The following is a 22,948-nucleotide window of genomic DNA, read 5'->3' as shown; positions in this document are numbered from 1 at the left end:
TGCATAAAAAATCATTTTACACAAGTAAGTTGAAAATAAATTAAAAATACATAAATATTCAAGAAATAGATACATGTGGCAAATTGAGTAAATTTTGAACAAGTATGGTCAGATATGTCATTTTCAATCAGCTGTGAAAAAATTGCCCATCCCAACGTTTTTTGTTTTGGAGGTTTTAGCTCAACAAGCTATTACAAACCTCCATTCACCAAACACTACAATTAGAGAACTTGATTACTCAATCCTCCATTTGTGCCCAAATCAAATAAAAAAAAGTTTAAAACTTTGTTTACCAAACACTCCAATGATCTATAAATGATTTAAATTAATTTTTTTTTGTAAATTTTATAAATTTTAGGTTTATAGATATCTTGAATATTTAAATATAAAAGAGGGATTCACTTACTCTTTTATTACACAACTAAAAAATGGCGTTTTTTTTTAACAAAAGAGTAATTAATTTATAATATTTTGTTTTTAAAAAATCAAATTGAATTTGATTTGGATTAATGCGGTTAGTGATTTTTTCGAATTAAAGTTTTTATATGCTTTTTTAAGGTTATTTTCAAATTTTATATGTAGCATATTTATTTTTATATAAAAATAATTATAAATTAAATAAAAACAAAATCCAATGTGAAAAGTAGAGAAATACTTAAATTGGGAAACGAAAGTTGTATTGGATTGTTTAGCTCTTTTTCTTTTTTTTTTTCTCTTTAATATAAAAAAGTAGCATTGAATTATGAATGATGAAATCATATGTTATCAAGAGCTAAGAGATCATGCAAATTATATCTCGATGTAAACAAAGAAGAAAACACAGTCAGTGATTTGTATTTTTGCTTTATGTATTTAATGCGTAAATGTTAAAAACATTCACCTTTCCATGATTGGGTGTTTAAAAGCATCAACTGTTGGGAAACTATCATTTAAAGATACTATTACTTGAGTGAAAGATGACCCAACAAGAAGCTTCTATAAGTGCTATTTTCCTATGCTTCAATCTCTTTTTAAGTCATTACGATTGATTATTTTTATTTAAAAAATAGTAAATTAGTTCATATACGTTGGATGAAAGAGTAAACTAATCATTTTATTAAAATTTGCTTCCATTTCTATTGTTAAATAAAACTTTGTCTCTACACGTTAGCACGAGATACACATGGTATGTCAATATATAATTGTATGGTTATTTTGTTAACTATACTAGTTTTTAGTAATAGAAATAGATGAAATTTTTAACAGGATAGACTAAAATATGTCTATAAGAATTTGTAACTCGATTTCATGGTACCAACTTAAAAAATAAAAATAAAAACCAATATGAAAGAACGACTAAATTCAGGAGTTAAAAGTTGTTTTTATCACTTTTTATGAAATACAAATGTTGATGGTTTTTTTAAGCATGGTGCTAAATTTAGCTTTTAGCATCTATATTTTTAATTATTAATTTTTTAAAAAGAGTTGATTTATTTTTTCTTAACATAAATGCTAATTAAAATATTGTTGTTTAACGATATTAACGTGACAACTCGTATACTACAAGAACTATTATGTTTAAAAATTTAACGTTTTAATTAATATTTTGTTAAATTTAATTTTTTTAAAAAGGTATATTGTCTCGAGCTACTGTTGCCTAGTCTAAAGAGGTCAGTTCTCCACTTATAGGCAATCCTGATATTTCGATACCAAAGAGCCTATGAACACTTTAATTAGACGTATGAAACTTTTTTAAAATTAAAAAAGACCATAAGAAAGGTGGGTGAAACATTGAAATGATGAAGAAGGGGTCTGTAAGGAAATTGATTGCTGTTTAGTCAACAGATTAGATGAAAAGGATAATCAAACTCAACACCCCATTGAGTGGGGCCAAGAACTTTAGATTAGATGGCCAGCCACGTTCAGTCCCACTCCATTCCACATATGTGAAACGCGTCTCAACACTCATTAAATCACTTTTTTTAGTTACTTGTAACCCTAATCCAAACAAAGTACACATGTTTTCTAGTTTCTTCTGCGTGTCGCCCAATCACATGTTTTTCCTCTACACCCCACCTACGACAAACTCCACTTACACTTACCACCCGCAAAATTATAAAAATTTTAAAAGTTTTAAATTAAAAATTTTTATTTTAAGAAGGCCGGGATCCTACTAATCCCTAGTTATTCCCTTGATATCTAATAACATTTAAGGTCGGGTTCATTTTATGTAAATTATGTATGAATATCGACTAGATTTAATTTGATAATGTAATACGGGGTCAAAATAAAATTTAAAAAATTAGAGGATCCAAATTAAGAACTTAACTTTTAAAAAGATCAAAATTACAAAATTTTTATTTAAAACAAATTAAAAATTATTGAAATTATACTAATTACAAAGTTTTTTTTTAACAATCTCATTATAAGTTCTGATTATATATGATTTTTTTAATTAATGTCTAGAACCATAACCCCTCTTTAACCTATAAATAAGAAGATAATGCGCTTTAACGCACTCGAATCTACATCTTTTTACATTGACAATAATATTCATACTAATTAAATTAAGACTCGATAGACCGTAATTTACAAAGTTTAACCCTGCTTAACAGTGATTCAGATATCATATGAATGACAATATCAACAGAAATAATTAGACTTCAAATTCTAGTACCAAAATGCACCGTTCAGTTCCCCTCCCAAGTACCACGGTTAAAATTTTAACCGCCATGAACGTAACCATAGTTAATTCATCCGCCTCAAATACACCTCCACCTTTTTAAAAAGCTCACCCTCACAGAAAACCACAAAGAAAACTACGGGTGATACCTTCAGTCCTTTAACTGAAAAAAAAAATGGCGTTTTACGTGGACGAAGAAGAGGTCTGGAAATGTCCAAAGCATCCATCGAAACGTCGCCCTAGTGGAGTCTGTCCGTTTTGCCTCCGAGACAAGCTCGCTTCTCTCTGTCCCGACTGCGCCCACTACCGTCCTTGCGCGTGTAGTGCCACCTCTTCCTCTTCTTCCTCCTCTTCTTCTTTCTATCGTTTCTTGACTCCTGCTGCCGAGGATACCTCCGGTATCGGAAGTTTCGGACGCGGTTCTAATCTTACCGGAAGAGAACCTACGTTCCGACGATCGAGGTCCCTAGCGGTTCGTTTCCTCTTATCGAAACCTGAGCGTTTAAGCGAAAAGAACGAGTCGGCGAGTGGTAAGTGCAAGACGCCGTCATTTTGGTCGATGTTTAAAGCCAGCAAAAAGAGCAAGCGATACGAGAGTGAAGATCGTCGAAGAGAAGAAGAGAAAGCGAGAATAGCAGAGGAAGAACGGATGAGAATGATGAGGAAGTCGAGGTCTGTTTTGGCGACGTCACATTCCGGTATCGGAATATCGAAATTATCGCCGTCTACGAAAGCAAAGAGCTGGTATTTCCCGAGTCCGATGAAGGTCTTCAGGCAAACAAGGGGATTGGTTTTCCAAGAACGCTCTCCTTTGTATCGAGGGTGATTGTTTCTATTAGTTATTTTTATTCTTAAATCATTTGTATAATAATAACTAAATATATTTTTTAAAGATTAACTACAGAATGAACAAAAATATGATTTTTTTTAGATATTAAACATTTTGGAATTTGAGGTTCTTGTTATTGATTGAATAGGATGTTTGATACGAGCAAGAATTTCTATTTTCTTTGTGTTTTAATCTATGAATTTGGGCAAATTTTCTGGAATTAAACTCCAAATTTATTTGAGCTATCTTATCTAACCAAACAAGATATGAATTTGAGTTATATGTATATAATTAATTTGTTGTAAATTAAGAATAAAGTAATTTCTCTTTTATTTATGTATGTAAAAAAAGTACATAACAAATTTTTTTTTAAAATTATTATATATAATTTTATTTATTTAGCTTAATTTTTATGGACTTTTATTTATATTTCCAGTTATCAACTCTGAATAAAATAATATCTTTTAAATTTGATATTTTCAGACTTTGATAAACAGAAAAGCAATGATGAGTTGGATTTTCCAATCAGTGTAATATGATAATGTTTATGTTTAATTGTAGGTCCAAAGTACTGAATTCTATAGTCAAACTTATAATGTTTCATCGGAACTTTTTTAAATATTGCAAAATTCCCTACAACTACCTTTTATCAACTTGTTACAATCATTAAGTTCTATTGTTGGTTTTTCAACTTATTAAAGTACAATAATTGTGTTTGGATAGAAAATTCGAATCATTTATTAAACATAATTATGTATTTTAGTAATATCACAAGAGAGATAATATCGAGAATGAAAATCTTCACCTCTGAGGTGCATTAAGTTAAACACACGGGGCGAGATCCAGGGTTAGCTTTGGTTGCAATAGTGACAAGAGATGATGTTGATAGATGGGTTGAGGGAGTTGGGAGAAACATTCGGGCATGAAATGTTGAGCAGCTGAACTTTGGGCGATTTATAATGGCCTCACTTTGGATTGGGATGCTAAATGAGATAATGTTATTGTTGAAACGTCTTGTGCTCAAGCTAATGAGACAATTTTGGATAAGGTTCGTGAATAATTGAATAGATCATTTCAAGAGATTGGCGGGCGGTCGTACAAAAAGTTTCCAGAGAAGCCAATATTACAGCACATACTTTAGCTAGAATAATGAGAAATCTCTCTTATGGTCCCAAAATATTCAAGGAGATTCCGATAAAAATTATTGAGCAAATTTGAATAAATGGTCAGCTCTCATTTGTAACAACACATATTATCTTTATGATTGATATCTATATTTAAAAAAAAATAAACATTGCGATTTTAGAAATATTTTTAATCATTAACTAAATGTTAAACAATCGTTCATTTGAACATCTGTGAATAAAGAGGGTATAAAAAGTTGAGAAACCGGTGAGTGTGTTTGGAAACCATGATCTCAATTCCAAAGACAGCAATATTATATACAAATACATAGAACCTTATCACATGCCATGATCTGAATCTCAATGGATCGAATAATATCTGAACCCCAAATTGTGAAGAATAGATCCCTTTTTGACCACTTTTGAGTTGTGCAGGTGGATCAAAGACTTGAATGAGTGTATCCCTTTGTTGTTAATTATTTTGACAGTAAAAGATTCTGAAACCAACTGTTTAAAATCCTCTACCTACCTATCTTTAAAACTCCATCTTATTTTTGTTCTTTATAGTAATAGATTTTGTGGTCTGTGATCCCTAGTGTTCGCCTGTCACAACCGCTTCCACTAATTTCAGGGTTGAGTTGAATCAGGTCTTGTTTTGATATAAAAAATTTTCGATGTTATTTTTTTTTGTCTAGAAAACTTGAACTTAGACAGTACACAATCTTGATCTCTTTCTCATTCGATCCCATGAGTATTATAAATACAACTTAATGGGTGTGCATTGTGTAAAATATGTTTATTCTTTTATTTATGATTTAATGTCAATTTGAAATCATGAGATGTATTGTGGGCGGTATTCACCTCATTCTTTAATTATATTATTAGGGTTTTCATATTTGTTTATGAGATGCTGTACATTTCATAACCAGTTGTTTATCTCTTCAAAAAAAGAAAACTTAAACAGTTTTCTTTTTTTTTGGGCCGGGGTGTTTTAATTATTTGACAGGCACAGCATAGAATCCTACTTACAAGACAAGAGCTAAGCCATTTGTTGATTTACAGTATTTTTCCACGGTGGCCAGAAATAAATTATCCCTTGTCTTTTCTCTTTTCTCTTGGTTCTTGTATGTTTGACACGTAGGGACTAAGTCCTTCATTCATGGATATTATTATTCAAATTCAGGGAGTTACTGAGTCAGTCGGCTGTTTGGGGAGCTAGACTCGAGCCATCTTTTCCTGCATGGGATTTGAACAGCGTACTTTCCATTCATTTCTCCTTATAGGGTATATATGCTGTACTGAAAATCAGAATGATTTACACATTTTTATATCACTTACATAAAACCTTAAAGTACAAGTGTTTCTCATTATTTATACTCCTTGCATGTACTATATGGTACTGTTGGATTCCAGGCAAATTGAGAGAAAGAGAAAGAACCCTAGCTATATAATATCATCATCTTCTTCTTCTGTTTTGTGAGGAACAGAACATGGAGCAAGTCATGTGGGGGAGATGTCCCACGTTGAACATGGATGTGTCGTTTTGGTATTTGGTGCATTACAATTTGCCTTTGATTGCTTCCTTTTTCATTGGATGTTTCAATTCAGACATCTAAATCGCTTTCTCCCATTTTTGTTCTCTTTTTTTAACAAACTTTAGCGATGGATATACGCACACGAACGCCATTTTAAAACAACCAAGAGTTGGGAGAGGCGGAGGATAGCTATTAGGTGAAGCCAAAGCAATTATTTAACATTTTATGAAAAATGTGTCAAATGCTAAGCTCTCATTTCAAGTGATAAAAACCAAAAAAAATTTGTCCATGGAGAAGATTTAAACATATTAAATGTAAATTAAAGATTATTTATTTTATAGTTCGAGTATAATTTTATTTGAACCGGTGATAGTATTTAAATAAAACCCTTTTAATAATGTCGACTCTCAAATTCAAACTTAAACCAGATACTTGACAAAGAAAAAGTTCCACTTCGACTTCTTCTAACTACTTTATAATTTTAGTATTGTGTTTTCATTGTTGAACTTAAGATTTTGGTTATGATTTGAGGAGGAAATGGCAACTTGACTAACCATTCCCTCAAAATGCATGTATTTAATATGAATATGTCACTTGCCTATATGGGTATAAGGCCATCCTAGAGTTTGGTTTTTGTAGATTTATTTGTCATTTGATGTTCCCTTTTGAGCCAAAAATAAATTATAAATGTTAGAATTAAGTGACTCGAATTTTTTTTAAATAAAATACAGTGGTAAAATAAAATAAAAGTAAAATCCCTATAGAACTACACTTCTTTTATTTTATTTTAGAATAAGGTTTTTTAAACCTTATTAAACTCCATCTATTTGATATTGATTAGAATAAGGTGTTTCAATCTTACTACATTCCTATTAGAATATGGTTTTACAAGCCTATAAATAGACATAGTCTATTCCTCTTGTAATTATTCGAATTCAACATAGTGAATTTTTTTCTCCTCTGCCCATGGTTTTTTCCCGAAAGGGTTTCCACGTAAAAATCTGTGTGCTCTTTATTTTTATTTATCTTTTCTTCGTGATATATTGTCATTACCGACATTCTATTTTTACAAATTGGTATCCGAGCTTCCGGGTTGTTCATCTTATTCAGGTAATGGCGTCTTTGAAGTATGAAATTTTGTTGTTGAATCGCAACACCAGATTCACGTTGTGGCAGATAAAGATGCAGACAGTTCTTGCACAGATAGACATCGAGGAAGCCCTACTAGGGGTAGATAAGATGCTTTCGACATTGACGGAGGAAGAGAAGAAACGTAAGGATCGAAAGGCGTTAACACAGTTACATCTGTATTTGTCTAACAAAATTTTGCAAGATGTGACGAAGGAGAAGACCGCCGCTGGATTATGGAAGAGGTTGGAACAAATATGTATGTCAAAAACTCTAACCAGCAAGCTGCATATGAAGCAGCGTCTTTATGCTCATCGTTTGGAAGACGATGCTTCTGTGTACGAAAACTTACTAGTGTTTAAAGAAAATCTCTCAAACTTGGAAGCCATGGAGGTTCAGTATGATAAGGAAGATCTAAGGTTGATTCTACTTTGTTCGTTGCCCCTGTCTTATTCAACCTTTAGAGACACGATTTTATATAGCTGCGAGTCTTAACAGTTGATGAGGTTTATGATTCTTTAACCTCATATGATAAGATGAAGCATCTTATGGTTAAAACTGACTATCAAGGAGAGGGTCTCATTATTCGTGGGAGACAAGAGCGGAATACTGATGATGATCGTGGAAGGATACAGGAACGAAATCCTCGCAGTAAATCTAAGGGTAAATCGAAGTCTTCAAACAGAGGTAAAACTTGTAACTTCTGCAAGAAGAAAATGCATATTAAAACTAAGTGTTATAAGCTACAAAATAAGATCAAAAGGGAGGTTACGAATCAAAAGGGAAAACAACCAGAAAATTTCGGAGAAGCTAATGTTGTAGAAGACTACAGCGATGGTGAACTTCTAGTCGCTTCTGTCAACAATTCTAAAGTGAGCGAAGAGTGGATCCTTAATTCGGGCCGCACCTTCCACATGAGTCCCAATCGGGATTGGTTTACAACTTATGAAACAGTGTCTAAAGGTGTTGTTTTGATGGGAAACAATGCTTCGTGTAAAATTGCAGGTGTTGGAACAATTAAAGTTAAAATATTTGATGGAGTTGTTAGAACATTTAGTGACGTACGACATGTTCCAAAATTGAAGAGAAATTTAATTTCATTGAGTACTCTTGATTCAAAAGGGTACAAATACACATCTGAAAGTGGGGTTTTGAAGATTTTCAAAGGTTCCCTCATTGTGATGAAAGGGAAAAGAGAGACTGCAAAGTTATATGTTCTGTAGGGTTCTACTGTTACTAGTGATGCAGCTGTCGCTTCATTTTCCTTGTCAGATGATGATATTACTAAACTTTGGCATATGCGCCTAGGGCATCTGAGTGAGAATAACATGGCAAAATTTAGCAAAAGAGGACTTCTTGATGGGTAAAGAATTTACAAACTGAAGTTCTGTGAACACTGTATTTTTGGGAAGTAAAAGAGAGTTTAATTCACCAGAGGAATCCATAACACGAAAGGAACGTTGGACTATATTCATTCTGATCTGTGGGGGCCATCCAGAGTGCCTTTGAGAGTGGAGCTAATTACATGCTAACTTTTATTGATGATTTTTCCAAAAAAGTTTGGGCGTTCTTCCTGAAGCAGAAAAGTGATATATTTTCCGTATTTAAGTCTTAAAAAACTATGATTGAAAAACAGACGGTAAAACAAATAAAGTACCTCTGCACAGACAATGTCTTAGCGTTTTGTTCTGATGAGTTTAATAAACTGTGCAAGTCAGAAGGGATCGTGAGACACTTGATAGTTCATCATACTCCATAGCAAAACGGCGTTACAGAACGAATGAACAAAACTATCATGAAAAAGGTTCAATGTATATTGTCAAATGCCAACTTACCAAAGTCATTTTGGGCCGAAGCAGCCTCAACTGTATGTTTTTTGGTCAACCAATCTCCATCCGTTGCCATTGAGAAAAAAACTCCACAAGAGGTATGGTCTAGTAATCCTGCTGACTATTCTGATTTAATGATTTTTGGGTGTCCTGCTTATGTTCATGTTGATAATGGAAAATTGGAACCGAGATCCATTAAATGTGTTTTTCTTGGTTATAAACTGGTGTAAAAGGGTATAAGTTATGGTGTCCTGAAAATAGAAAAGTTGTGATTGGTACAGGTATTATTTTTGATGAAACTGCTATGCTACCTAACGTATCTCTTAAAGGCTCTTCTAATAAAGAAAATCAAAAGCAGGTGAAACATCAGATTAATCCAGAATCTATAATAAAGTCGACTCTTCAAGCCAATACAAAAATTCAGAATAGAGTTACTTCTTCACCACAACACTCTATCACCAAAAACAGAGCTAGAAGAGAAATTAAACCTCCAAAGAAGTATGCCGAGGCTGATCTAGTTGCTTATGCTTTAAATATGGCTGAAGATATAAATGCAAACCAAGAGCCATCTAATTATTCTGAGACGGTTAGTTGTGAAGACTCAGAAAATTAGATGTTTGTTATGCAAGAGGAGATGGAATCACTCCACAAAAACAAAATATGGGATCTTGTGAAAATTTCTAAAGGTAAAAAAGTTATTTATTGTAAATGGGTCTTTAAAAAGAAAGAAGGGACTCCAGGAGTTGAAGAACCCAGATATAAATCAAAGCTTGTTGCAAAGGGTTACAGTCAAATTCCAGTAGTGGACTTCACAGATGTGCTCTCCCCAATTGTGAAGCATACTTCGATTCGAGCTTTGTTTGGTATTGTGGCTATGCATGATTTGGAGCTTGAGCAGTTAGATGTAAAAACTGTATTTTTGTATGGAGAACTTGAGGAGGATATTTACATGCAACAACCAGAGGGTTTTACAGTTTCAAAAAAAGAGGATTATGTTTGCTTGCTGAAAAAGTCCCTTTACGATCTGAAATAGTCACGAAGATAGTGGTACAAGAGGTTTGATTCCTTTATGACTTCTTATGATTTTAAAAGAAGTAGCTTTGACAATTGTGTTTACTTTAAGAAAAACAGTGATGGTTCTTTTGTGTATCTACTCCTTTTTGTTGATGACATGTTGATAGCAACAAAAGATAAAGAAGAGATAAGAAAGGTCAAAGCCCAACTAAGTGAAGAATTTGAGATGAAATATTTGGGACCAGCAAAAAAGATACTTGGTATGGAGATTCTTAGAGATAGAAAAGCAAGTAAATTGTACCTAAATCAGAAGGGGTACATTGAGAAAGTTCTTTACAGGTTTACCATGCAGAGTGCTAAGCCTGTTAGTTTCCTTTAGCAGCCCATTTTAAACTTTCATTGCCTTTGTCTCCACAATCAGATAATGAGATTGAGTACATGTCACATGTTCCATACTCTAGTGTAGTGGGATTTTTCATGTATACTATGGTTTGTTCACGTCCAAATTTATCATATGCAGTCAATGTAGTAGCAGATACATGGTGAGTCCCGATAAAGAATATTGAAAAGTAGTTCAGTGGATTTTAAGATACTTACGATGTACTACTGATGTTTGCTTACAGTTTGGAAGAACTAGAGATGGAGTCATTGGGTATGTTGATGCTGATTTTGCTGGAGACCTTGATAGAAGAAGATCTCTTACAAGTTATGTCTTTACAATCGGAGGTTGTGTAATCAGTTGGAAAGCCACTTTGTAAACTACAGGCGCTTTGTTTACCACTGAAGTTGAGTACATGGCGATTACTGAGGCTTGTAAAGAAGCTATTTGGTTGAAGGGACTCTTTAGTGAACTCAATGAAGACCTTCAAATCAAGGGACTCTTTAGTGAACTCAATGAAGACCTTCAAATCAATACAATATTTTTTGACAGTTAGAGTGTCATCTTCCTTATAAGAGATCAAATGTTTCATAAGAGAACAAAACACATTGATGTTCGGTATCATTTTGTTTGTGATATTATTCGTGTTCATTGTTGAAGTTAAGCCCTTAAAGGGTTTTATGGAATAGGTGGAGAACTTGTTCGTTGAGAGTTCGCAATGAAGAACTTGATAATTGAGAATTCGTGTCAAGGTGGAGATTCTTAGAATTAAGTGACCCAAATCCTTATTTAAATAAAAACAGTGGTAAAATAAAATAAAAATAAAATCCCTATAGAACTACACTTCTTTTCTTTTCTTTTAGAATAAGGTTTTTTAAACTTTATTAAACTCCATTTATTTGATATTGATTAGAATAAGGTTGAATTTATTAAACTCCATCTATTTGATATTGATTAGAATAAGGTGTTTCAATCTTACTACACTCCTATTAGAATATGACTTTACAAGCCTATAAATAGACATAGTTTACTCATCTTATAATTATTCGAATTCGATATAGTAAATTTTCTTCTCCTCTACCCGTGATTTTTTCCCGAAAGGGTTTCCACGTAAAAATTTGTGCGTTCTTTATTTTTATTTCTCTTTTCTTTGAGATATATTATCGTTACCGACATTCTATTTTTACAATAAATGTGCGGGATTAAAATAAAAATTTTATATTAATTTATATTTTTATAATTTCTAAAAATTATTTAAAGTATTTTTACCAATTTTGGAAGTCAAGGTTACTTATAACCTTCCTCAAGCTCCGTCACTACTTGTCCTCAAGTAAAAGAATAAAGTGATGATTGAATTGATTAAATTAGTGATTTATCGATTCAAACAATTTTTATTAAATTCAACCGATTTTTTATTCTTAAAACCTATGAAACCATAACCATTAGAAACTGAGGTTGAATGAATAAAGTGGTAGCAGCAGATGATATAATGCAGCTGTTCAGCTATCAAATCAAACAGCAAACATAACAAGCATTCCCCTCATGCCCTATTGCTTCATTCGCAAAACTAATAATAATAAGGCGAATCTTTTGGCAGTGAACCAACGAAACGATGAGGGTTTCACCGTGGAGTCCCACCACAAATGCATTGCTGCTTAAAGCTGATTTCGAGTATACGTGTTTCATGTAGGATATATATAGGATGAATACACACAATTGCATGATTACTCAGACACGATAAAAAGTGAAGTAAATTATTACTTAGGAATGTTTTCTATCTTCCACATATCCAATGGGGACCCCCACCCCTAGTTGTCCAAACTTTCAAAGGTATTTTAGTTTATCACGTACCTTTGATGGTAGCAAGTGTTCCTCGGGAACGAAGCCTTACATGATTTTTGGATAAAGAACCGAATAAAATTCATATATAACATACTTACATAATAAGATTTAAAATTAGATATCCGAAAACACAAAAATTGGGCGCACTTTGCTTATGGTTATGGACCCAATGGGGTTTCTTTTTCTAAAGCTTTAATTGGATTTATGTCTGATTTCTTCTTTCTTTTTTTTTTTTGTTAATTTGAAACCTTGGGCTTTGGTAGTTAATTCTCAAAATTATGTTTCTCTTTATGTTCCTGCTAATGCAAAAAAAAAAAAAACTTTGAGAAATGAAAGAGATATATATGTTCTTTTTACTCGTTTGTGCTGTTATAATATCATATATATGGCAAGACAAGTACTTCATAGAAGTATTTAAATTAAAAATTCGACCATATGTTTCACATTGGTTACGAGGGTGAAGTAAAAAAATTTATGTTAAATAGTTGAAGCTAAAAAAAAGTTACCCTTATCGAGTCATTTTACAAAGGGTTTTATCTACAATATTGGGTTTGAACTGGACCGGGAAAAGTCCAAAGATAGGACCAATTTGATCAAACCAAAGAACATACAAAAGCAAGCAAGAAAGAATGAAACATAGCAAAACATCCTTAAGCTAAGTACAAAGGGATGGATGAACAACTGTCTGCAAAAAGAAACCAAGTTGTATCCTGTATGTGTTACAGACGTCAGAGATGATGTAGTTTTAGAGAATGCATTGGTGGACCCTCACTTATTGAGGGAATGCCAAAGGGAAGGGATGGTGGGTGTGCTCTTTGCATTGCATGTGGTTCTTCCACTACTCTCTCTCTCTCTCGTTCATGCATGCGCTATTGCAATGTTAAAAAGTAAGAAGAGCCTCTATCTTTGAAATCAAGCAAATGGTTTCAGACCTGAAAATTAATGAGTTAACAATGGGTTCACTTAACATTGATTCTTCGTTTGGTAATGGAAAATCAGTGGATGCTAATCTTTGAAATCTATGTTTTGAAGTGGGATCAAATGTTAATACTGTACAAAATCTATTCCCTTATTAAGATTTGCTTAGAATATGGTGGACGATATAACATCATTGTCCACCATGCTAATTTAAGGCACTTTCTTTCTACACCTACTAATTAAACTATGGTACGATGAAATTAGCGTTTAACGTTGATATTTTTTACTAATTTAACCCTCATTATTTAAAAAAAAAAGACAAATTTGATTATTAACTTTTTAAAAAGAGTTGAATTATTGTTGTTTTAACAAAAATATTGACTGAAGTGATAGTCTGCATGGTAATCTACATGTCCTTTACGCTTTTTTTTAGACATTTTATCTTTGAATATTTTTAATTTTAAAATTATTTGTTAATGTAACATATAAGACAAATAGTGTTATGTCAGGATGAAGTACATCTGAACTACCATGTGGCTTACTGTACCATGTGATTTGATTCTTTTTCTTTTTGAAAGATCAAAAGTCAAATTTGACTAAAATAAAAATAGAAACCAAATTAAAAAATATATAAATATTAAGCACTAAATTAATCATTATACCTTAAACCATACCTCTCTCTTTCTTTTGAAAGGTCGTAATTATACTTATTTTTCTAACAGTTTTTTTCCCCCAATATTTAACTTCAACTATTGAGATAATTTGGTGGATTTTCAAAAGTGGTGGGTGCCCCTCTAAATAGGATAGGCCAATTTAGAGAAGGTGGTCGATTATCATATGATATGCAATTATTAATCAACTTTATTAAGATTACAACAGTAAATGCAAACATTTCCTCAAGCTGAAGTCATTGGAATCGGCCTATCATGGTTATGCCACCAACATGAAATAGTTTCATAGCCTATTCAATGATAAATCACATCTGCATTATTTGTAGATATTTATGTTACTTATATTTCCAAAACGGGGACTAATATAAAAGTAATTTCTAACAGGCTCATAATTATATATATGTATATATATTATCCAATGGTCTGACTCATAGATCCATCATTCTAAAGGATAAATAGATTATGTTTGGAGGCTTCATTTACTTAAATAAAGTGTGCAAATGCATGTTGTTAGGTTTAAGTTTAAGCAAATGTGGGCGCCAGCAAAAGCACACTAGGGATTCTAGTGTGAGTTTAAACTTGTGTCTTACTTACGACTGAACCATGTAGTGGTGGCATCCCACAACTTTCCTTTTGCATGTGCTAGTTCTTATCCCTTTTTTTGGATGCAGCATATGCGTATTTGGTTTTCAAGGCTTCAATCCAATCCCTATATATACCCACCTTCACTTGGTTTGTAAACCAAGGTTGTGAGATTTGAAGTGTTCAAATGGCTATGCATAAGGTGTTTGGTGCGGTTTTATTTGTGTTATTAGGTGTAGGCATCTGTTCTGCAACTAGAGCTCTACTCACTCTAAACGATGTAGGTTCTCACCTACCAGGTATTGGTCATGGTGGTGCCACCATTGGTGTATATGGTGGTGTTGGGCTCGGTGGAGGAGGTGGAGGCGGTTCAGGAGGCGGTGGTGGTTCTGCGGTTGTAGGAGGAGGTGTAAGTGCTGGACAAGGAGGTGGTGGTGTTGGAAATGGAGGTGCTGGTGGACATGGAGGTGGTGGTGGTAGTGGTAGTGGTGGAGGCGGAGGTAGTGCAGGTGGAGCTTCTGGATATGGAAGTGGAGTTGGTGAAGGAGGTGGAGCTGGTAGTGGAGCTGGAAATGGAGGAGGTGGTGGAGGTGGAGGTAAGGGTGGTGGCGGAGGCGGCGGTAGTGCTGGTGGAGCTGGAGGATATGGAAGTGGAAGTGGAAGTGGAAGTGGAGAAGGTGGTGGAGCTGGTAGCGGAGCTGGTAATGGTGGTGGTGGACATGGAGGTGGTGGAGGTGGTGGTAGTGGTGGTGGTGGAGGCGGAGCTGGAGGATTTGGAAGTGGAAGTGGAAGTGGAAGTGGAAGTGGTGAAGGTGGTGGAGCTGGTAAGGGTGGTGGACGTGGAGGTGGTGGAGGTGGTGGTAGCGGTGGTGGTGGTGGAGGTGGAGCTGGAGGATATGGAAGTGGAAGTGGAGGAGGAAGTGGCTCTGGGTATGGTTCTGGCAGTGGTGGTAGCGGTGGCGGCGGCGGCGGTGGTAGCGGTGGCGGCGGTGGTAGTGGTGGAGGAGCACATGGAGGTGGATATGGTAGTGGGGAAGGAGTCGGGGGAGGTTCCGGTGGTGGCGGCTCCAGTGCAGGAGGTGCACATGAATGAAGATATGGAAGTGGTGGTGGCCATAGTAGCTATGCCCCATGAAAGCACCTTACTATCACTAATACTCTACACTAAGATTATGAATTTTCTTACCGCAAGTAATAACAAAAATAAGGTTAATTTAGGTAAGAAAATCAAAATGCTCAAAAGCATTGCTAGAGACTATGGAAGTGGAATGAATGGCTTTAGAAATTGTATGAAATGAAATTCATATTCTATAGACATATTTAAAGTTAAAACATGTGAATACCACTAACAAGCAACATCATAAAATCAATAACACAAGTTTCGTAACCCATTAATATAATATCATCAATAAAAATGGAAAACTCCAAAGAAAAACCAAAAATATTTTATTTAATCTTAATTATAAAATATAAAAATTAATTTCATAAAAAATTCTAAATTATATAACTCTTATTTTAAATCCATCTTTAAATTTTAAAACATAACATTTTAATTATTACCTCAAACTGTGCACCACCATCCACTGCTCTAATTTCAGATGTCTAGAGAAATTAACTTGAAAAGAAAGTTACATTATCCAAGTTTGCTTAAATTTTTTCCCATCTAAAGTTGGCTTGATTAGACAGTAAAGAATTTAAGTAAAAAAATATTAAATATTAAATATTTTATTTGTTATCAATATCTCAAAAGATTAAAATTAGTTTAAATATCATAAGTAAAGTCACATGTGATCCTATTTGAATCGTTCCTTTTCTATTCATATAAGCATTTCGTATAGAGGTTATTATGTCAGTAATAGTGTCCTTACCCATGGTAAACTAAAATTTTTGTTGCTCCAGAATTTTGATATAACCAATGTGATTTTTTTTTTCTACTTAGTAAAGGTATATACGTGAGACACTATCTACTAATTAATCTATGCCATTTAAATACTCTAAATACTCTAACTATACTTGGGTCTCGTCTTATAATACCTCGGGAGCTAATGAAACTATTTTAGTGGAATTTAACTGTCTCAATTCCCGGGCAATCGCACCAAAAATTCGAGTTCCTTTTGGATATCCTTCTTGATCAATGACAACGGCAGCATTGTGATCATATCGTATTATCATCCCGTTGTCGCGTTTGAGTTCTTTACGAGTGTACAATTACAGATCTGATCATTTCTGATCTTTCTAGAGGTGAATTTGGTACTGCTTCCTTGATCACAGCAACAATAGCGTCACCAATATGAGCATATCGGTAATTACAATCCCTTATGACTCGAATACACATCAATTCTTGGGCCCCGTTATTATCTGCTGCATTCAAATGGGTCTTGTCTTGGGAATAAAAAAATAATTGCGAGTTTCCTTTTTTTTTGACAAACAATATTTCTTTTTTTCTTCATCCTTTGTTACATTGAAAAAAGAGATTCGCGATTTATTTTCATACCCAAACAAATACAAATTTGGAAGGTGTAAATTCCGCACTTGTGGCTTCTATGAAATCTCCTATAATTTGGATATACTATTTTGAGGTCAATCTATTAGGAATAAGTTTACATAGTTATAGTTCATTTACATTAAATTAACACCTAATTAAATTAAATAAAGAGACTAGTCCTAACAAATACTAACACAGGACTCCACTACTTAATTCAAAAGCCAAAAATGTTTAATTAAAATTCAATTTAATGCTTTTACATTTTTTAAGTTAACTTAAACTTAAGAGAAGAAAAAAATATTCTTTTTTTTTCCTTGTTCAACGACCAATTTTAAAAACCATAAGATTCCTTTTTGATTTTTTTATTCATGAAAATTAACTATAAAAATAATTATATAGAATAGTTTCAACTTTCTGACCTGATAATGAGAGAACAAAATCCGAATAAATACTAGTACTTATTATTGGTAAAAAGATAGAGATCAAAACAAATAACTCTCGTGGTTGTTATATGAGATATTTTAATAATTTAAATTTTTTTGTTATGAATATATAATGAAAAATACCAATGTCAAAATTAAGGTAAATATAAGCTCATTTAATTAATTAAAAAGCCAATAAAATGAAAGAGATTTAAACTAAAAATACTAAAATATTTTAGTTTCTTAACTAACAAAACCTAACATATAAAAAAGAAAAACCCATATCTAATATTTACTTCCCCAAACAATATCCTAGATTTACAATTTCCCTCAAGTTAAAAAAGTAAACCAGGAATGAGTATATCAACCCTGTTCAGCACAATAGATACGAGCTCAGCCGTTTATCATGGCCAAAACCAACCGATTAGATTTTAAGCAAAAAAAGGCACACAAACTGATCAACGCGAGACAGGAACCGGGTGCATAAGGTTCTGGTTATGTTTGGTCCTAGGGCTCACCCGTTTGCAAGGAGACGATCCCATTCTTTTCTTCATTTTACCCGTTTGTGGAGACAGTAGAGCCATAAGTTTAGCGCCTCGTGCACTAGGCATCTTTTTGGCATATCGCATTGCTTCAATTCTTCCTTGATCCATCTCAGGTATCTTGTTTACTGCTCTTCTACAAACACCACCTCGTTTCTCCTCTTTCAAATGAGCTTGTGGACCGCATCCTGAAATGTATGGCGTATAATTGTGTCATGTTATCCTAGAAATGAGCACGTTATGGAACTTAATATTAAGGCATTCTTTTACCTGAAATATTCCTATGACAATTGTCTAGGGATGGAGATCTGGATGGCATTATAGGGGAACCACAGTCATTTGTAGCTTCCTCAGAACAATTAATTGACCTCAATGGTGGTATAGAAGCATCTGTCATAGGCTCATCATCTGTAGGGTCAATGGACTTTGATACATGAAATTCTGATTCATTTGCAGGCACTCCAGAAATTCCATCAGCAACAACACAGTGTTCATCAACCTTAACTTCAAACTGTGTATCGCAAGAGAATTGAGTTGAAGCTCTATCAGCAACATCTTTAGTTTCATTGGCGCTGCAATTGGCACCCTTTTCCACCTCAAGATTGGAGGCAAAGTCTATGTCATCTAGAACAGACTTTGGTGAAGAATCAGAAATTCCAGGGTCTGCACAAGGCTTTTGCACTTCTATTGCAGTTGAAAACCAAGGTATACCCTGTTTAGCATAGAGCAAAATATAGGCTTCCTGGGACAGCACAGCTTCTTCTTCAACACAAGTAACCTACAAAAGACAGAACATGACCATTATGCACTATTATTCTAAGTACCATCAAAATGTTACCGAGTATATTACAAGTTGACCCCTAAATTTCAAACTTAGGATGGAAATTTGCAATATCAGTGAAATTATCAGATCCAAATGCTTGAAGAACAAGCAAAATATTTAAAGCAGTGGGGAAACAGAACCCTCTGTAAGGTATCCTTCATAAGCAAGAAACTTTCAACAAGAAACACATTGTATCCAGTTCAGAAACTGGATATGTTAGTAACTATCCTTAGTAAAAACCAGAATGCACATTAAAATGTGGACAAATTCATCAACACTTACCCTTGAATCATTCATCTTATGCCACATATTAGGAGAGGATCGAATGTAGCAAACATAGTGTCCAGAAGTAGGTCTGAATCCAGAATGTTTCACAACTGCAAATAGTTGATACCTCAGTTCCTCCTATTGCAAAAAGGATAACAAATGAAACAAGTTCAATAATCATGCATTAAACATAAATTTTGTCTTGTCTGATATGCTCACAAAACCAATATAAGACCATATAAACCCACTACTAAGTATAACATCAAAAATCATTATTGCATTAGTCAAGTGATTTTGTAGATGGTAGCAACGAAGGTGATACTCACATTATTTCTCTCATTGCCAACAGCATAAGGCTGCAAATCCAGCTCCAATGGGAAGTCAACATGCTTGTCAATCTTCTCGATATAGGTCCCTTCAGTCTTAAATCTTTTCAAATGGAATGTTGCAACTGAAGGAGCTTGATCCAGCATGAGCTGTTTCTCTACCGACACCTGTTCTTTACAATTCTCACACCTAAAATTCAATTCCAAATCTTCTATCTTTTCCACTTTGGTGAAAGATTCCAAGGCAGTCGACAAAGAGTCTGCATCTTCAATTTCCAAACTCAAATCATTCAAGGGCTCATAAGTGCTTGAAACATGACCACAATTGCAACAACATAGCTGAAACAATAAAAAGTCAAATATGTTCAATAAGAGAGTAAAAACAAATGTTTATATGTAAACGAATAATAAACAAGATCAAATTGTATCATTCATACTCTGCTAACAAGACGACCACCAAAAACCTTCTTAACTAGGCAATCATCAATAGAGGACAAATCATTCTTGAGCTTTGAGCAACAGCTTTCAAGTCTGTCTAACAAGCATTGAAGGAACTCATGAGCATCTTCTTGCTGATATCTTTGGAAAAATGATGAAAAATCTGGTTTCATGTGAGTCAAGAATCACAATTGCAAAAATATTACATTTTTTTTCTTAATTATACACCTTTCCAAGCAGATCAATAGCAAATATGGCAATCTCATCAAATTAAACTAAAGAAAAATATAACCAAAATTTACTAAAAATTCAATTACAAATTAATCAAGCTAATAATAACCAAATCAAGGATACAGTTCAAATTGTCAAAAATTTTGGTAGGCCATACGACCCCTCCAGATGAATGTAGTGAAAGCTCAATGTGATCTCGAAGAGCACAAAGCAAACAAAAACTCTCCATATCACCTAATAATCCCAGCAAAAAACAAAAATAGTGAGAAACCCCGAAAAGGAAATCAATAAAAAAACAGAAGCTGAAAGCAAAGATTCTTACGATCACAAGGCTTCTCATGATGATTCAATGATCGAAGACCCAAAACAAAAGGAACAGTGTGGGTAAAACATTGCAACACGGCATTGATAAAACATGTATTACCCAAATTTTCCAGCCCTGCACCCTACATAACCATTACCGAACAAATGAACCATTTAGAATTATCATTCCAATTAAAAGTACAAATAAACTCCAAAATGTCAAAAGTAAAAACATACCACACCGGTCGGTTTATCTTCGTTTCTAGAAGTCTCTTTAGGAGACCAGTGCTTTGACCATGAAAGGGTCCATGACGAATACCCAGATCCAGGGGATTTGAATTCGTTGTCTCTGCGAGAATAGTTGTAAGGAGAATTATAGCCACCATGAGGCCATCTCTCGTCTTCTTCTTCCTCTTGCGGACAGTTTTCAGGTTCCTTACACGGCTCGGATTCAGTAGAGGAAGCCGGTGGCGGCGAAGGACCGGCGGCGGTTTCTTCTTCGAAGGGATTTTCCCTGGCTTCAGTACCAATAGAATCAACGGCCATTGGAGAAACAGATGAAGACCCAGACAAAGAATCGGGAACCAATGGCAAAACTCGACGGAATCCATCAACATGCTCCTGAGAAATGATAGATTCTGAAGGAGGTGGATCGGCTGTCATTAGGGTTTGAGGAAAAGATGTTTGGACTTCCATATTTTGGAAGATTGGGAAAAAAAAGGAGTTTGATGGGTTTTGAGAGAAGCAAAAGAAGAGATTGGAGGGCAATGATATTATATTCTGGAACACAGGAAGACTCAAAATCTTATTTGTTCTGAGAGGAAAAAAAATGAAAATACAAGAGGGAAAACTGGGAGGAGGGAAAGTGGGAGAAAGGGATTTTTTATAAAACCATTTTCTGAAGGGGGTTTTGAAATGGGAGGGAAAACTAAGCCGCCATTAATTTGGATTCTTTTCAGAGGTTTTTTTCACACATTGAGTTGACTGCTAATGCTATGAGAGAACTTTGTTTTCTTTTACCTAAGGAGAAAAGTAAAAGTAATTAGACCTGTTCGGCTTAGGCTACAAGATCCGGTCCAACCTTACCCTTTTGTACGGTTTCTTTTTTCCTTTTAAATTTGGGTAAACTGTATTTAAGATAATTGAACTATTAATAAGTTTACGTTTCGATCATATAACTTTAAAATGTTATAAAATTGTCAATAAATTATTCAAAAAATTTTATTCAAGTCACTGACTTGTTAAAATTATTGTTGTATGATATTCTCAGTTCTCACCTCCCACACTAATCAAAAAGGTAAACTTTCCCTCCTCTTCTATAATTTACTTTTTTTAATGAAACAACTTTGAATATTGTGAATTTGTAAATTAAAATTTGAACTTTTTTTATGATGTTTGACATTGACCATTTTCCACTATACCAATTATCAAATCGTCGCTCAAATATTGTCAACTAGACTTTAAAAGTGGACTTAATAGTCTATTGGCTTAAATGAAAACATTTGAATAATTTAATGACTATTTTGTAATTTTTTGAAGTTGAGTGATCAAAATGTAAATTCACTAAAATTTTAGTGACCTTGGGGGCAGTTTACCCTTTAACTTTTATCTAAATTGTTAATCAATTTCTCCTTTCTTTTTCTTTAATTTTTTTTGGTGAAAATTGTTGTTTTTTTCTCTAATATTACCCATATTTTTCCTATTTAATTAAATAATATATGGACTAATATGGAGTCAAAACAAAAGTTATAGATTTAATATTAAATTTAATGAAAAACTATTTCTTTTAAGGGAGAGAAACGATTTTTATGTTTATACGAATTTGATTCACAATTAATTCATAATAATTTAAAGACCCAATACGTTTTCAATAATATTTCCATTCTTAAAAAAAATGAAAATATTTTGAGTTTTCCTTTTTTGTCTAGTAATGCCCAGCGATAGGATCAAGCAAGAAAAATCGAAACCGATCTGGATCGAAGTATTTAAATGACTTATTAAATTTAAGTTTAAAATCTACTATTAAAAAAACCAACCTGAATTTAATATATAATTAATGTTTTATGATATATATTTAAAATAATAAAAATTATTGTCTTGTAGAAATATTTATGATTTTTTTAATTAAATAATATTCAAAAGTCATAAAAAAATCTTATTCGTCAAAATAAGTATATAAATGAAGAGTAAAAAGTTAAACAAATCGAACCGAATTATAGTGAACGTTTTAAAAAATACAAAAAAAAAATCCCCGAACTCTAACCAATATCACCCTATCTAAAGCTTGGAGACCAGAAGGAAAAAGAAAAAGTTATGCTTCAAATTCCTTTTGTTGGTTTTCAAAAAGAAACCCCAAAATCCAATCCCAAATATAGCTTAGTTTTTCTTTTATGTTTTATGTTCCATATGATATATATAATGTATTGCAAGCAAAGTAGCTTCTAGACATCTATCTTTCGTAACAATGATTTCAAGCAAAGCAATGATAAACAAAAAAACTTTTTTCAAAACAAAGCAAACACTTTCTTTTCCAGCATTTTTCAACTTTAATAGTAAAGTGGCCTAATAAACTGGACTGAGTGAATAAAATGCACTAAA

At 33.4% G+C, this 22,948-nt stretch overlaps 3 protein-coding genes across 3 annotated transcripts; 2 read left to right on the top strand and 1 right to left on the bottom strand.

Moving 5' to 3' along the window:
* Nucleotides 1–2,762: 2,762 nt before the first annotated feature.
* On the top strand, nucleotides 2,763–3,635 carry LOC107912179 (uncharacterized). The gene has a single exon (XM_016840249.2). It carries the CDS (start codon nucleotides 2,838–2,840, stop codon nucleotides 3,486–3,488), a length of 651 nt encoding a protein of 216 aa, XP_016695738.1. The 5' UTR covers nucleotides 2,763–2,837; the 3' UTR covers nucleotides 3,489–3,635.
* Nucleotides 3,636–14,655: 11,020 nt separating this feature from the next.
* On the top strand, nucleotides 14,656–15,845 carry LOC107910917 (glycine-rich cell wall structural protein 1.0). The gene has a single exon (XM_016838838.2). It carries the CDS (start codon nucleotides 14,701–14,703, stop codon nucleotides 15,604–15,606), a length of 906 nt encoding a protein of 301 aa, XP_016694327.2. The 5' UTR covers nucleotides 14,656–14,700; the 3' UTR covers nucleotides 15,607–15,845.
* Nucleotides 15,846–17,685: 1,840 nt separating this feature from the next.
* On the bottom strand, nucleotides 17,686–21,346 carry LOC107912181 (ubiquitin carboxyl-terminal hydrolase 20). Its single transcript, XM_016840251.2, has 8 exons — nucleotides 20,588–21,346; nucleotides 20,370–20,493; nucleotides 20,171–20,281; nucleotides 19,816–19,979; nucleotides 19,379–19,717; nucleotides 19,068–19,190; nucleotides 18,233–18,740; nucleotides 17,686–18,150 (listed from the first exon to the last, which is right to left on the bottom strand). The coding sequence occupies exons 1-8, from the start codon at nucleotides 21,044–21,046 to the stop codon at nucleotides 17,879–17,881; spliced, it is 2,100 nt and encodes a 699-aa protein (XP_016695740.1). The 5' UTR covers nucleotides 21,047–21,346; the 3' UTR covers nucleotides 17,686–17,878.
* Nucleotides 21,347–22,948: the final 1,602 nt, after the last annotated feature.

Source organism: Gossypium hirsutum, chromosome D11 (assembly GCF_007990345.1).
Source record: "Gossypium hirsutum isolate 1008001.06 chromosome D11, Gossypium_hirsutum_v2.1, whole genome shotgun sequence".
In the NCBI taxonomy this organism is placed as follows: Eukaryota; Viridiplantae; Streptophyta; class Magnoliopsida; order Malvales; family Malvaceae; genus Gossypium; species Gossypium hirsutum.
Note: the sequence above shows the minus strand (reverse complement) of the source record. Positions and strands in the feature narration are given on the sequence as shown.

Bases quoted from the DNA above. Each gene is read 5' to 3' on its own strand.
- LOC107912179 (XM_016840249.2), top strand. From the start codon at position 2,838: ATGGCGTTTTACGTGGACGAAGAAGAGGTCTGGAAATGTCCAAAGCAT.
- LOC107910917 (XM_016838838.2), top strand. From the start codon at position 14,701: ATGGCTATGCATAAGGTGTTTGGTGCGGTTTTATTTGTGTTATTAGGT.
- LOC107912181 (XM_016840251.2), bottom strand. From the start codon at position 21,046: ATGGAAGTCCAAACATCTTTTCCTCAAACCCTAATGACAGCCGATCCA. The intron at 20,494-20,587 runs GTATGTTTTTAC...ATGGTTATGTAG, and splicing joins AAGATAAACCGACCGGTGTG to GGTGCAGGGCTGGAAAATTT. The intron at 18,741-19,067 runs GTAAGTGTTGAT...TGTCTTTTGTAG, and splicing joins ATAAGATGAATGATTCAAGG to GTTACTTGTGTTGAAGAAGA.